This window comes from Trachypithecus francoisi, unplaced genomic scaffold (genome assembly GCF_009764315.1).
Source record: "Trachypithecus francoisi isolate TF-2019V2 unplaced genomic scaffold, Tfra_2.0 Lachesis_group2, whole genome shotgun sequence".
NCBI classification, from domain to species: domain Eukaryota; kingdom Metazoa; phylum Chordata; class Mammalia; order Primates; family Cercopithecidae; genus Trachypithecus; species Trachypithecus francoisi.
The window spans coordinates 68846270-68861989 of record NW_022681465.1 but is presented as its reverse complement, the minus strand read 5'-3'; the positions used below and the strand labels follow the sequence as shown (position 1 = coordinate 68861989).

General features: G+C 43.3%; 1 protein-coding gene across 10 annotated transcripts in view; it reads right to left on the bottom strand.

Annotated features, from left to right (window-relative positions):
* Positions 1-15720, bottom strand: part of RAI14 (retinoic acid induced 14) — a 175358-nt gene that overhangs the window by 69632 nt on the left and 90006 nt on the right. For 6 of the 10 annotated variants that reach the window (XM_033179315.1, XM_033179323.1, XM_033179322.1 and 3 more), the window contains exon 3: positions 2671-2801. In XM_033179315.1, the coding sequence (XP_033035206.1) occupies positions 2671-2801 (131 nt within the window). Of the gene's footprint in view, positions 1-2654; positions 2802-2942; positions 3039-15720 lie in introns of those variants that run through there. The other 4 variants (XM_033179314.1, XM_033179321.1, XM_033179320.1 and 1 more) reach the window with 3 other exon arrangements.

Below are 15720 nucleotides of genomic sequence, written 5' to 3'. Positions count from 1 at the left end.
CATCCTGGCCAACATAGTGAAACGCCGTCTGTACTAAAAATACAAAAATTAGCCCAGTGTGGTGGTAGGTGCCTGTAGTCCCAGCTACTCAGGAGGCAGAGGCATGAGAATCGCCTGAATCCAGGAGGTGGAGGTTGCAGTGAGCCAAGATCGTACCACTGTACTCCAGCCTGGCAGAGGTGTAGTGAGCCGAGATCACGCCACTGCACTCCAGCCTGGCGACAGAGACTCCATCTCAAAAAAAAAAAAGCACTCCAGGTGATTCAAATGCAGAAATGCAGAAGCGGCCAAGATTGTGAACCACTAATCTAGGATGAGCAGGGTAGGTAACTGGCTTTATCAAGGGCCCACTGTGGGCTGGGTGCTGTGCCACTCCTTATATAGAGTACCTACAGCTAAAGGTGCCCTTCCCAAATCCCCTTAGACCACCGGTGCCCAACCTTTTCGGCACCAGGGACCAGTTTTGTGAAAGACAGTTTTTCCACAGACCAAGTACGGGGGATGGTTTTGGGATGATTCAAGTTCATTACATTTACTGTGTATTTTATTTCTATTATTATTACATTGTAATATATAATGAAATAATTATACAACTTGCTGTAATGTAGAATCTGTGGGAGTCCTGGGCTTTTTTTTCTGGAACTACACGGTTCCATCTGGGGGTAATGGGAGACACTGACAGATCATCAAACATTAGATTCTCATAAGGAGCTCGCAACCTAGATCCCTGGCATGCGCAGTTCACAATAGGGTTTGTGCTCCTGTGAGAATCTAATGCTGCCGCTGATTTGACAGGAGGCGGAGCTCAGATAGTAATGCGAGCAGTGGGGAGTGACTGTAAACACAGAGAAAGGTTATGCTTGCACAACCACTGCTCATCTCCCGCTGTGAGCAGTACTGGTCCCGTCTGTGGCCTGGGGTTTGGGGACCCCTTGGACTTTTTCTGGCCATGACCACGGTGTCCCTTAGAGTAGCACTCAACTGTTTTTTTTTTTCCTTTTGATGCAGAATCTTGCTCTGTTGCCCAGGCTGGAGTGCAGTGGCGCAATCTCAGCTCACTGCAACCTACGCCTCCTAGGTTCAAGTGATTATCCTGCCTCAGCCTCCCAAGTAGCTGGGATTATAGATGCCTGCACCACACCTGGCTAATTTTTCTATTTTTAGTAGAGACAGGGCTTCACTATTTTGGCTAGGCTGGTCTCAAACTCCTGACCTCAAGTGATTCCACCCGCCTCAGCCTCCCAAAGTGCTGGGATTACAGGCGGGAGCCACTGTACCCGGTCAGCACTCAACCTTTGAGGGAGAAGAGATAAGGGATATGTACCCTAGGTTCCTTACCCCTTGAGTGGAGTAACTCTGAGGCATACTATAAACCTGGGATAAGGAAACCCTTTTGTAAAAGGCCAGATAAATACTCTGGGCTTTGTGAGCCATGTAGTCTCTGCTATAACTACTCAACTCTGCCTTTGCAGTGTGGGAGCAGTCATGGACAATGCCCAAATGAATGGGTGTAGCTGTGTTCCAGTAAAACTTTATTTATAAAATCAGACAGTAGCCAGGCATGGTGGCACATGCCTGTAGTCCCAGTTACTTGGGAGACTGCGACAGGAGGATTGCTTGGGTCCAGGAGTTCAAGTCTAGCTTGGGCAACATAGCCAAACCCTGCTCTAGGTCTAAAAAGATTCCCAGAATCCTCTTCAAGAAAGAGTGACAAAGTTGGAACCTATCAATAACACACCTTAAAAATACAGGTTTCTTCCTTTCTCATGCTTCCTGGGATCACTGGCTACAGAAATTACTTGCATTGTATGTATGTATACATCCCTAAATAGTATATACTACTGCTTTGTGTGTTTCACAGTAATTACACAATAACTGTCATTTGATATGTTAAAAAAAAGAAAAGATATAAAACTACTTGCACTTAAATCCTTGTCTCAGAGCCTGCTTCTGAGGGCACCCAACCTACATTATTATGTCATTTTATACTCATAACTACTCTAACAGTTAACTAATACCATCTGCATTTTATAGTAAGGAAGCTGAGGTTCAAGGATTACACAAGTCATAAGTGATAGAGTTCTTGTGAGACGTCTGTCTATCTGGCTCCAAAGTCAGTGCTCTCTCTACAACACTGCCAACGTCAGAATGGATATAAACAAATACATGCACATACACAAACACACACAAATACTTAATCAAGTATGCAGCTTTAATTGTGGCAAGCAAGAGTACTACACACAGCAAACCACAAAGCAAAATCATACTAGTCCTGTACTTACTGATCTATGCTAAGGAAGATCAAATAAATAAACGAGTAGTTTAAGATAAATAAACAGTAAGGTTTGAGGGTTATAGGAAAGTACTTTTTTCTCTTTTATGCTATTTCTTATCGAAGACAGAATTCATGTCTCACCTACAACTGGTTGCAATCTTGGGAGGTAAAACCTTTGCTAATACCTGGGAACATGTATACCCATTCGAGGTAAAGCTCCATGTGTGACTTAGAATTTGGAGAGAAAGGAACTAGATTGAAATATCTTCTCACATATTTCAATATGGGAGTGGAGAGGGAGCATGTGTGAAATTCCCCTGCGGATACTAAGGATTCCAGAGAACATCCCCGAAAACCCATAACCAGCATATCTGCAAACCAGTGTTTCAGCTTACGCGGTCTTGCCCTCGCTGTCGTGTTTGGTGGCACTGGCCCCCTTCTTGCAGAGCAATGAGGCCACCTTCTCCGCATCTCCATTCTCCACGGCCTGCAGCAGCCTGTCATCATTCTTGTTCCACTCATTGGTCTATAGAAAAAGAGAAGAAACAGAGGTTGTGAACAACATTGACCACAGCTGCACTGACCAGCAGGGCTGCGGTCCTCGCAGCCCCTACCCTCCCATCACTCAAATCAAAACCTGCTCCCAAAGGAGCATGTTTTAAAATACCTTCCCCTTCACCATGGAGACACCCAAGAAGGCTGCTTTCCCAAAAGAAAACATAAATAGTGCAATGAAATCACGGCTAGTCACCAAACTCTGAGATAAAAGTTACTTCTTTTAACTAACACTAGGAATATGAAGCAACTTAAAAAGATCTCAAGGCCGGTTTACACATTAGCTAATTTCTAGCTGAACTAGACAGCTGCTCCTCAGCACATTGGCCTTTGACCTCATCCACAGCTCACTCTGTTCACCGTGTTACAGAACCAAACCAGCAGCTCAAGGTTACCCGAGGTTTACAGACACACGATTTTTCATCAGCTTTTATTGCCTTCTTTCTGGTCTGTTTACTAGGCCCTGAATTTTCAGCTGGATACTGATTTTAAGTAGTTGTCCAGGCTACCGACTCAACAAAGCCTCACCAGAAACAAAACTTCTTCCTGAGCAAGCTATTAAACATCAAAGAGCTTTGAGCAAAGCCTCAATCACTGTCAACGCCAAACCCCAACTGAATAATTCTGCAAACCACAGTAACAGTAAGGCACTCATATGTGCAAAACTGGTTTCTACACTTAGGAGGGAAAGAGATGATTTCTATACAAGAGCAAATGGGCTCTCAATATAAGACTAAGAAAGACATAAAAGGCAGCAGTGAGCCATTGGAGGTTTGGGAGCAGAGGAGGGAGAGAATTATAGAATCAGTGACTGAGGAGTCATTGGGAGGTGTCGAAGCACATGGGATTAATGAGGGAGAGAGGGGGAGGAAGGAAAGATGCTGGGCACATCAAAGCCCCTGGGCACTTTGCGAGCCCAGGCTGATTTCCAGTCGTCTCCTGCACCAGGCCCCTGAGCTAAGCCCACTTTCTGACCCCTTCAGCTGTGGACACCACATCCTGGGAGAGACTCCTTTTCCCTTCCCAAAGCTTTCTATAGACTCTGCTTCCTTGCGGCCTCTGAAGAAATGAACCTCCAGGTATTTCATATTAACGGCTTTACAATGGACCCCTACAAGGCAGCAGACAGAGGAGATAAGGAAGATTTAAAAGCAAAAAAGAATAAATTTTATAGGATGACAATCTTCCATGGCCCCGGGAGTATGTTCCCAATCTCTGTACTGATGGAAATGAGGAAACTCAACAGGTCTTTGTACATCAAATGTCTCAGTCACCCTCCCAACCCTAGCCCATATGTACGGCCTTACACAAAGCCACAAGCCAGGGAGGGATAAAAGAGATGTGTCCAGAATTTGCATCTCTGAACATCTCAGGACTGAACCATTCCCAGTTTTTAGGACTCCATCCTCCCCTACAGCCAACACTGAGTGCAAGTGCACAGTAAGAACGAAGCAGGTTTGAACAAAAATCAGCAGCTTGTTCTCTGGGCTGCGTGAACTTGAAGTCCAGAACTCCAGACTGACACATGTTGTGTGACCTGATGTCACCCATAAATCTTTCTGTGCCTTAGTTTCCCCAGGCTTTGGACTGGATGTCCACTGTGATTCCACCAAAGCTCAAAATTCTTATTATATAAAATTCCCCAAATTCTGCTGGGGATGATTCTAGAACAGTACTGTCTACCATCATGGAAATGTTCTCTGTCTGAGCTTTCAAATACTATAGCCACAAAGCCAGTGATTCTTAACCAGGATTTGTTTTGCCCCTGTGGGGTCATTTGGCAATCTCTGGAAACATTTTGGTTGTTATGTCTACAGACTGCTACTGGCATTGAGTAGGTGGAGACCAGGTGTGCTGCTGAACATCCTACAATGCACAAATGCACAAGACAGTCCTCCTACTCCCACCAAGAATAATCTGGCCCAAAATGTCAAAACTGCATGAGCCACTTGTGGCTACTAAGCACTGGAAATGTGGTTAGTGCTACTGAAGAAGTGAATTTTTAACTTTGAGATTTCACATGCCGTTAGCCAGCGGCTACCATGTAGACCAGTGCAGCTCTCCTTGATGACTCTCTTCATATGTTTAACAAAGTAAGAATGTGTCTGGACCAACATCAGCCACGCTCCTACTACAGCAATTTACTCACAAAGAAGACATGAGATGTTGTCTTTAGTTACCAATCAAGCCTCCTGTTGAAGGGAAACACAAGAAATATGGCAATCCTCACACCATCATTTGTTAGTGGAATAAAAAGCGTAACTTAACAACTGTACAAACAACTGTAGCAAATGATCAAGCCCCAAGAAACACAGTGCAGCTTATTTCCCCCAGAGGGCATTTTATAAGCAAAGAAAAAAGGGAGGGAAAGTTTACTGAAGAACATTTAGGACCAATGATCCCTACCTAGAGAATCCTAAAAGAGAAAACTATTGTTTTTCAAAATCCTTTTCTAACTTGAACTGAACAAATTAAAACTGGACTGGGAAGATCAAAAGGATATAAAATCTCAGAGGACAGGACTGAAAGTACTCAAGCAAAGGAACTGCCACATGAAAGGATTTTCCTTTTCAACATTGCTAAAGCACTCTACTCTTAAGTAGAGAAAAATCCGATTGCAGGGGTTCCCTAAAATTAGTTCCACGTGGATCTTTAGGGAGTTCAATTTCTATACGACATGGCAGGAGAGATCTTCCCTATCCTGCTCTTTGGAAGACAAGGTCAATGCCACATTCCTAGTGGTCTGAAATGCCTCTCTTCTATTTAGAGCCTCTCCTCAGTGCAAGCCAGAATTTACTTTTCTCTTGGAGCAGATGAAGAGAACATGGTTACATAAGCAAATCTTCAATAAATAATCCACAACATCATTCAAGAAATGCTCAGATGGGGTTCACAGTAAGCAGAGCTAGGTTGGGAAAAGAGGAGAGAAGGTAAGAGTTTTACTCTTGCTGGGCGTGGTAGCTCATAACTGTAATCCCAGCTACTGGGGAGGCCAAAGCAGAAGGATTGCTTGAGGAGTTCGAGACCACTCTGGGCAACACAGTGAAATGCCATCTCTAAAAATGAAAAATTTTGAAAAGAGTTTTGCTCTTAAAATTCTTACAAGCATGCTAAAAATAGAGGCCAAGTAGGGTCCCAATTAGACCTCTGATCCAGGAATCTGGATTCTGATCAGTAGCAGAGTTGTCTAGTCCTGGGCCAGGCCACTCATCATACTTGCAATTAGCTCTGACATGCACTACTGGCCATACCATGCTCCTTCCAGAAGCACAGTGCTCAAGATGTTCTCACTTTTCCTTCCTAAACTTGCTCACGGAGATATTTCCTACATCCTCTCATCCTCTCCTATAAAACTATTCTATCCAGTGCCATCCTTTTATTATTATTATTATTTTTCTTCTTTTGAGACAGAGTCTCACTTTGTTGCCCAGGCTGGAGTGCAGTGGTGTGATCTCGACTCACTGCAACCTCCACTTCCCGAGTTCAAGCGACTCTCCTATCTCTCCTGGGTACCTGGGATTACAGGCATCTGCCACCATGCCCGGCTAATTTTTTTTTTTTTTTTTTTTTTTGAGATGGAGTCTCACTCTGTCACCAGGCTGGAGTGCAGTGGCGCAATCAGCTCACTGCAACCTCCGCTTCCTGGGTTTGAGCGATTCTCCTGCCTCAGACTCCTAAATAGCTGGGACTACAGGCGCCCACCACCACGCCCTGCTAATTTTTGTATTTTTAGTAGAGATGGGGTTTTACCATGTTGGCCAGGATGGTCTCAATCTCTTGACCTCATGATCTGTCCACCTTGGTCTCCCAAAGTGCTGGGATTACAGGCGTGAGCCACAACACCTGGCCCAATTGTTGTATTTTTAGTAGGGATGGGGTTTCACCATGTTGGCCAGACTGGTCTGGAACTCCTGACCTCAAGTGATCCTCCTGCCTTGGCCTCCCAAAGTGCTGGGATTACAGGCATGTGAGCCACCATGCCCAGCTCCAGTGCCATTTTCTATACCAAAATTCCCATAGCCAATCACAACATGAGACAAAATAGATGTTCAATAAGCACTTTGAGTCATTCTTTGGAATCCAGAAGCAAATCCTCTCCCCTACTCCCACCCCCAAGCATCAAAAGAAATCTCAAAACGTCACTTTGGTCAATCTACTGTCCAAAGTAGAGCTGGTCAAATAAATAGGTGAAGTTTGAAATGTTATCATAACATCCCAAAGTAATTCACTCATGCTCTAGAATCAAGGAAGGCTTTTGGAGACCACCATCAAACTAACAATATTACCTCTCATCACTTTCAATGAAAATCCTCTCCTCTAACCAGCATGCCCTCCATACGACAGGACTGATTCTGCCTCCACACTGGGCTTCTAGTCCTCTTATAGTTTTCAACTCTAGGAAGCCTATATTGTTTATTGGTTAACCTAACATGTTAAAAAAATAAAATCAAAAAATAGAAAACATCAGATGCACCATCTTTAATAAAGTTAAATGTCTTATGAAACTTTTATTTATTGCATGTATGTGTATGCTGACTGATGATGTAAAATACATTTTTTGGCTAGGCACGGTGGCTCATGCCTGCGATTCCAGCTACCTGGGAGTCTGAGGCAGGATAACTGCTTGAACCCGGGAGGTGGAGGTTGCAGTGAACCAAGATTGTGCCACTGCACTCCAGCCTGGGTGGCAAAGCGAGATCTTGTCTCAAAAAAAAAAAAGGGCCGGGCGCGGTGGCTCAAGCCTGTAATCCCAGCACTTTGGGAGGCCGAGACGGGTGGATCACGAGGTCAGGAGATCAAGACCATCCTGGCTAACACGGCGAAACCCCGTCTCTACTAAAAAATACAAAAAACTAGCTGGGCGAGTTGGCGGGCGCTTGTAGTCCCAGCTACACGGGAGGCTGAGGCAGGAGAATGGCGTAAACCCGGGAGGCGGAGCTTGCAGTGAGCTGAGATCCCGCCACTGCACTCCAGCCTGGGCGACAGAGCGAGACTCCGTCTCAAAAAAAAAAAAAAAAAAAGAAAGAAAAGATATATATATATATATATGAAATATGCATATTTCTTACAGGAGGATCACAAGAGAAAACACTGGCAGCCACTGCTTCAGAATGCTCTGTCATCCCATCCGCCTACGCAAAGGCGTATTTCTAAAGCCTAGCTCAAGCACTGCAGGCTCTCTCCACCCTTTCCTGGTGACCTCTCTCTGTTTCTCTACTCCATTGCATCCCTGGGGGCCACCCACTGGCTCATCTCAACCGAGGCCTAGAGTCTAGACTTGATGAAATATCACATCCTGGTTTTTGTTCGAGAGCTTACAGTTTGTCTCCTGTCTTTTGCTCCCTGAAGGCCCTGAGAACAGGCTTCATTTCTTACCCCCATAGTGACTGGTAAACACTCAGTATTTGCTGCTGATTTTAGCAGGAGGTTGATTGACCTAAATCTCTCTTGACTTAGCAAATATTTGTTTTTTCATTTACAAAAGTTTCATTCTTTTGCAAACAACTATTAAATCGTATTTCAGATTTTTTATAGGCTAAATAAATCCAATTCCCTTAACTTTTTTAACAAGAGGCCAATTTTTCAAGATTTTAATCATGTGAACGCTTTCTTCAAATCTCTTCCCAACTAAGGAGCCCAGCCTTATAAATTCAACTGGGGTGAAGGCGGTGTCTTCCAGTCATAAGAATCTACTGGGTGCTTGTTAAATCTGCAGACTCCAAGGCCCCATCTGGCAGATTCTGACCCCAGGAGTCTGGGGTGGAGCCCTGGAATCACTTAGGTTCAATGAGTGCATCCTTTGATTTTTATCTAGCTTGAGGACAACTGGAACCTATGCTAAGGTTAACAGGAAAGAATTTTCTTCTTCCACAAGGCATTAAGGAAGCGGCCTGGGAAGAGAAGAACTCTTCGCTATTTTCTTGTAGAACTAGGTATTTTGTCGCCCACAAAAGCTGAGTAAATATTGGTCTTTCCCCAACCTGTGTATAAGACATGTATTGGAATGTCAACGAAAGCATTGCTCATAACAGGCAAGAATTACAAGTAACCCAAATTTCTAATAACAGATGATGGATAAATAAATCATCATATAATCAAGCTGCAGAATACCACACAGCAATGAAAATGAAAATGAACAAACTACAACTACATACAACACCACAGATGGGTATTAAAAGCAGCATTGGTGAAAGAAGCAAGACACACACAAGAAAACCCACAATAGTATGACTGCATGCACATAAAGATGGAAACAAGAAACATGGAACCATAGTGTTTAGGGATGTATACACAGATGATAAAATTATAGGCTGGGTGAGGTGGCTGACGCCTGTAATCCCAACACTTTGGGAGGCCAAGGTGGGCGGATCACTTGAGGTCAGGAGTTCGAGACCAGCCTGGCCAACATGGTGAAACCCCATCTCTACTAAAAATACAAAAAAATTAGCCAGGCATGGTGGCAGACACCTATAATCCCAGCTTCTCGGGAGGCTGAGGCAGGAGAATCACTTGTACCTGGGAGGCGAATGTTGTGGTGAGCTGAGATCACGCCATTGCACTCCAGCCTAGGCAACAAGAGCAAAACTCCATCTCAAAAAAAAAAAAAAATACATAAAGCAAAGTCAGGATAAGGTCACTATAAAAGTAAGGGTCATGATTAGGGCTGAAGGTGTGGCGTCCTGTCAGGAAGGGACACCTGGGATCATTCTGGGATGTGCTCTGTTTTAGGGTCTGATTAGCAGTTCCTCAAATGCTCACTTTAAAACTACTTGTTAGACTGTACATCATTTTGTGTACTTTCCTCCATATGTAATTTATATCTTTTATTTCATTCTCCTTCCCTCACCATCCCCCTTCAGGCATACAAAACACATACACACAGAATTTAGAAAGAAGTCCTGTGGTTCAGTTTTTGGTCAAGTCAACACCAGGTCAAATGCCTTCGAACAGTTCAGTCTCATTTGCTGTTTCCTCATCTCTTAAAAAAAAAAGGCAGAGTGGTGCCAAAATCTGGTTCTTATTCTTTTGGAGGCCTCATGGACCACCTGGAGAATCTGGTAAAGTTGCTGACTTTCCTCAGAATAATGCACATCCACACAAACACTTGCATATGATTTCTGGCTTAAATATCTACCCCCACCCAGTCTACCCCTAATCCCAAGTTTAAAATTCCTGGTGTAGAAAAGAAGAGACAGACTTCAGAGTTTGGTGCTATTGAGTTGAAATTCCAGTTCCATCACTTCTAGGTGGTCATCAGTGTCCCTGGGCCTCCCTGTCCTTATCTATAAATGGCAAGAAATCCCACCTACTTGTAAATTATCCTGAGAATTAGACACAACATACATAAACAGCCTGGCACATATTAGGTACCTAAAATGGTGATTCTTCTGGAATTTCATGAGCTGCACTGCTCCTTCTTGACTAATGCTCTATGAATATTTTAATATTTACAATTCAGGACCGATAGTCCAATACCCTTTTAGAGGCTGATCACACCTTAATGCAAATTTTCTACTAGACTCCTTCAAAATTATATTTTAAAGGGCTCTAGAGAAACATTCACAGACATGAAATTAACGATTTTATTGAATATGGCTTACTTTTCCAAGAGACTGTTTAAACAGACATGATTTCAACAGAGCACATTAGGCCATATTTGCAAGTTCAGGAAGCCATATGTTATGCTCCAGAGACATGTGTAATGTGTCAGCTATGAGGGGTGGCATGTGGGAAAGAGCCCTTACCCTCAATGTGGGCTCCAAACATTCCTGCTAATATATCACAAATGATATTGGCTGGCCGGTAAGTGTCCTATTCATCAAATCATTTCCAAATGACACTGACTTGCTTAAAGGATTTCTCTTGAAGCTTGGCCTTTTTGAAGCCTTGCCTGCCTCCATCTAGAATAGCAAACATCATGTCAACTGGGTGATGAACGCTGGGGATTTGGCAACCAGCAGTGTCTGCCCTTGGCCAGACATGGCATCACCTTCTTTTATTTTGGTTTAATCATTGGGACCTGAAAAACCAGTGGAACTCAGTGGTCACAGACATTTGGCTAGTCAAGAGATTTTGAGTTTTCAAATATATCAACTCAATCAAAATAATCCAGTGGCACGGAATAAATCAGGAAGAGAGTTTCTTTGACTTTCTTGAGAAAAGACGCAAAAACCCTAACCATCACCAATTAGAATGCTCTTGTTCTGTGGCTCCGCTTGGGCAGCCATCTGGAGAAGTCTATTTGAGATTATCTTGAGAAAAGCTGCATTTCTTACTCCAGTTTTCGGTAAGCAGACTGTTTTGCCAATATAATCAGCAAGGCTAAGACGAAAGACAAAGTAAACTGTTTTCACTGGGAAGGTTTCAGATTCATATTGTCCAGGAAAAAAAATTGCACACACCTCACCGTTTTAAGAAAGAGTACAAGAAACAGGCAAGCTTCAGTCTCAAATAATATTTTCCCCGGTTGACTATATCCACCAGTACTTACAGATATGTATCTACTAGGTTCAGGGTAATAGAGAAGATTCTACAGCTGTTACACAGATATGTGAGATCTAATCCCTATCATTCATTCATTTATTCAACAAATAAGTGTGTTTTACATGCAGTATAGCCTTTCCCAAAGTTTCTTTTCTTTTTTTTTTTTAATTTTTATTTTTTTAATTTGTAGAGACGGAGTCTGCCTAGGTTGCCCAGGCTGGTCTTGAACTCCTGAGCTCAAGGGATCCTCCCACCTCAGCCTTCCAAAGTGCTGGATTATAGGCATGAGGCTCCCACATTTTCTATATAGTTGTGGAGATAAAATACAGTAATACCAGAAATATGCCAACAATGCAAAATAGGATATTAGAAGTGGCAACGTGAGCAAAATGGTGAATTGACACACTAGCAGGGAAAGACAACTTACAGCTGGGCAAGCAGGGGGTTTCCTGACTGGACTGTGAACCAGTCCTTGCAAGGAGTAATATTTAAATTAAAGGCGAGAAGAAAAGACACAAGGATCGAAACATACAAGGTGTATTTAGTAGAGAGCGGAAATAACAAGTTGATACAAGCAAAACTTTATAACCAAAAAATTACCAATACAACATGGCAAACACCTAATCAGCAGTTTCATAAAAGAGCGTTCCAGATAATGTTCGTTACTTCAGACCAATACCTGATAAGTTTATCTAAAATGTCTTTTCCCTTTCCTTACATCTTTGCTTAAGATTATTCACAAACGCAGGTTACACTGTCCCTGTTGTTCACCCTGAAATCCATCACCTTCCCTAAATGAAGTGAGTCAGCGCTTCCTGAGGTCTTTTCCACATAAATGCTGAGTGCTGTGGCATGGACATAATACATAAATACCTCCATCCAGAAACAGGCTGGTCCCTCTGCCCTACCCACCTTAGCAAGCTCCTCCTCCTCATTGCTTTCCTTTTCCCCAGCCCTTCGTGGCCACCAGGACCAGGTTAGTTCTCCTTGCTGGGGTCCCCCATGCTCTCTTCCATAGGCCTTGGCATGGTTGTAATTAAATAGTATTTCCAAAGTATCTGTAAAGGTCTCTTGACCATCCACTGGACTAGACTTCCAGGGCATAGGCAATGGCCAGCATCTGTCTTGTTCACCACTAAGCCCCAAGCCCATTGCCCACTGCCCACTGGATGGTAGGGGCTCAATTCAGAGCTGTGCATGGAAAGATTTTGTTTTTCTTATTTCTACCTTGGGAGCTACTATTAATTAACCTCGTTAAGAATTTTAAATTATTAAATAATTTTAAAGACCCACCATGTCACAAGAAGTCAGAGCACAGTCTCATGGGGGCAGAGACAGGTCTAAAATAAGTGAAGCCAATTATTTCCTTCATGGAGAAAAATTATTCCATCCAATTCTATTGGTTTCAACTACTAATTTACTTACATTCATTATTTAGAGAGTGAGAGAGTATGTGTACTATGTACTTCTTACGTCCTATGTGAAGTGCTTGGCATAAAAAGATGGATAGGAATATTGTTCCTCAAGGAGCCTTCAGACTTCTGAGAACAGAAACATACCCAATAGCTACTTATGTCATTGTTTATCAGTGCTAGACTAATGCTGTGGACTCAGTCCTATGAATGCCCAAAGAGGATACCATTACTACTAAAATTAAAATGTACAGTGCGAGGAGCTGTACTATATTACAATTTAACCTTTACAATAACCCTATGAGGTAGGTACTATTATTAGCCCTTTACAGATAAGGAAAATAAGGCACAAAGAAGTTAAAAAACATATGCAGTCACTCCATTTACAATACAGTTGGTTCTCTCCAGAGGACAAAGCCAAAGCAATTCAATGGAAGATAAAGGAGGGAACTGTATTAGCTGGTCTTCACGCTGCTGATAAAGACATACCCGAGACTGGGAAGAAAAAGAGGTTTAATTGGATTTACAGTTCCACATGGCTGGGGAGGCCTCAGAATCATGGGAGGAGGCAAAAGGCACTTCTTACATGGCGGTAGGAAGAGAAAAACGAGGAAGAAGCAAAAGCAGAAACCCCTGAGAAACCCATTAGATCTCATGAGACTTACTATCATGAGAATAGCACAGGAAAGACTGTGCACATGATTCAATTACCTCTCCCTGGGTCCCTCCAACACGTGAGAATTCTAGGATTTACAATTCAAGTTGAGATTTGGGTGGGGACACAGCCAAACCATATCAGGAAATTTTTAGGATGTTTAAACTTTTTAGGAGGGTTTAAATGTGTTTATAGACTGGGGCAAGCAAAGGAGTCAGTGGAGACAGAGACAGCATGAAAGGTATAAGGATTGGGAGGCTGAGGCAGGCAGATCACTTGAGGTCAGGAGTTCAAGACCAGCCTGGCCAACATGATGAAACTCCGTCTCTGCTAAAAATACAAAAATTAGCTGAGTGTGGTGGTATGTACGTGTAATCCCAGCTACTCGGGAGGCTGAGGCAGGAGAATCGCTTGAACCCAGGAGGCAGAGGTTGCAGTGAGCCGAGATCACACCACTGCACTCCAGCCTGGGCTACAGAGTGAGACTCTGTCTCCGTAAAAAGAAAAAAAGAAAAAAAAAGGGGGGATAGTATAAGGGGGGGAGGTGTGATGAAAGGGGCTGGGAGGTAGCAGAATTGAGGATTCAACCCAGGCAGAAGGCTGATCTTTGCGAATTGGGGTCGTGTTCTGCCTCTGAAATAGTAAAGAGGAAGAGGAGGATGAGCAGAGATGCAGTGGCAGGGAAGAAGTCACTGTGTTTTATGGCTTTTACCCTTTCTTGGGGAAATGGGAGACAGAGTAAGCAGGGTCAGTGGTGGGCAAAGAAGCCCCACACGTGGTAATACTTCAATAGCTCCCAGGGGGAAGTGAGTAAGGAAACCTGCCTAAAACAAATAAAAGGGTTTTTGAACAGCTCCAAAGGTCCAGTTGGGAGCAGCAATTATAACTCCATAGAGAAACCATTTGGTAAGGTCACATGATTTTTCACTGGGGGCATCCGGTAGGATGGGGGAAAGGGGCAGTTGGCTGGATCCATCATGGGAGACTGAAAAGATAGGGAGAGAAGCAGAGATTCCAGGGTGAAAGGGTGAGAAGGGGCAGTCAGAGAGTACCTGCAATGACTATGGGACTGGGGACAGGTAAGGACAAGATCCAGGGACTGACCCTATAGATCAGAGGCAGGGTGTTGGACAGGTCATTGATGTGAATGTTAGAGTTCCCAGAATGATGGCAGAAAGGAAAGATCCTGGTGAAATATTAGGGAGCCACTTAGATGTCCCTAAAATATGGTGAAAAACATGAGATGAGGGTGGCCCAGCATAACCAAGAGCAGCAAATGTCAAATGAAAAAGGAGCAATGAGATTGTACAGCAAATGAGTCAAGTCTTATGACAAAGTGGCTTCTTGTGATTTGCTGAATTTTGAGAGTATGTGCTAGTCCCTTCCAGGTGCCATAAATAATTTATTTCATTTAAATCACCATAACCACCTGTACTGTGTTGAACAGTATCCCCAGAAAATACACATTTTTCCAGAACCACAGAATGTAACCTTATTGGATAATAGGGTCTTTGCAAACACCATCAAGTTAAGATGAGGTCATATTGGTTTAAGTTGGATCCAAAATCCAATGACTGGTATCCTTGTAAGGAGAAAGAGACTCAAAGGCATAGAGAAGACACAGGATGAAGGCTATGTGATAATGGAGGCAGAGACTGGAGTTATGCTGCCATTAACCAAGGAACATCAAAGATTGCCAGCAACCACCAGGAGCTAGAAGAGGCAAGGAAGGATTCTTCCCTAGAACTTTGGGAGGGAGCATGGCCTTGCCAATGCCTTGATTTTCGAGAATCATTTCTGTTGAGAGAATACATTTCTGTTGTTTTAAGCCACCCAGTTTGTGGTCATTTGTTGCAGCGGTCACAGGAAACTGATAGACCATCCTGAGGCAGATATTGTTATCCTCATGTTACTGATGAGAAAACGGAGGCACAGATATATAAGCATCTTGCCTAAAGTTAAAGTCAGAGAGTGGAAGACCTGGAATTCAAACCCTCACTCCAATGCTCTTCATCACTGCCCTTTCCTGCCTCCCTCATATGCCCATCACATAGGGGAAGACTTCCAAAAAACCAAGCCAACTGGAAGAGAACAGCAGATCACAGCAAAGTGGTCACTGGGGCCGAGGGAGAGAGCTCAGTCTGCTGGTATCAAGATGGGGAACTCTGAGGTCTGAATAAGTGCCTTTTAACCACAGGAACCACATCTAAAGAAAACTCGGTATTAAATATAAACTTTGCAGTGACACAAAAGCATTTAAAACAAGATTATTTGCTTTATAAACATGTTCATAAGGCTTCTGTGAATAGCAAGCTTTTGTGAAAAAAAAATAAATAGGA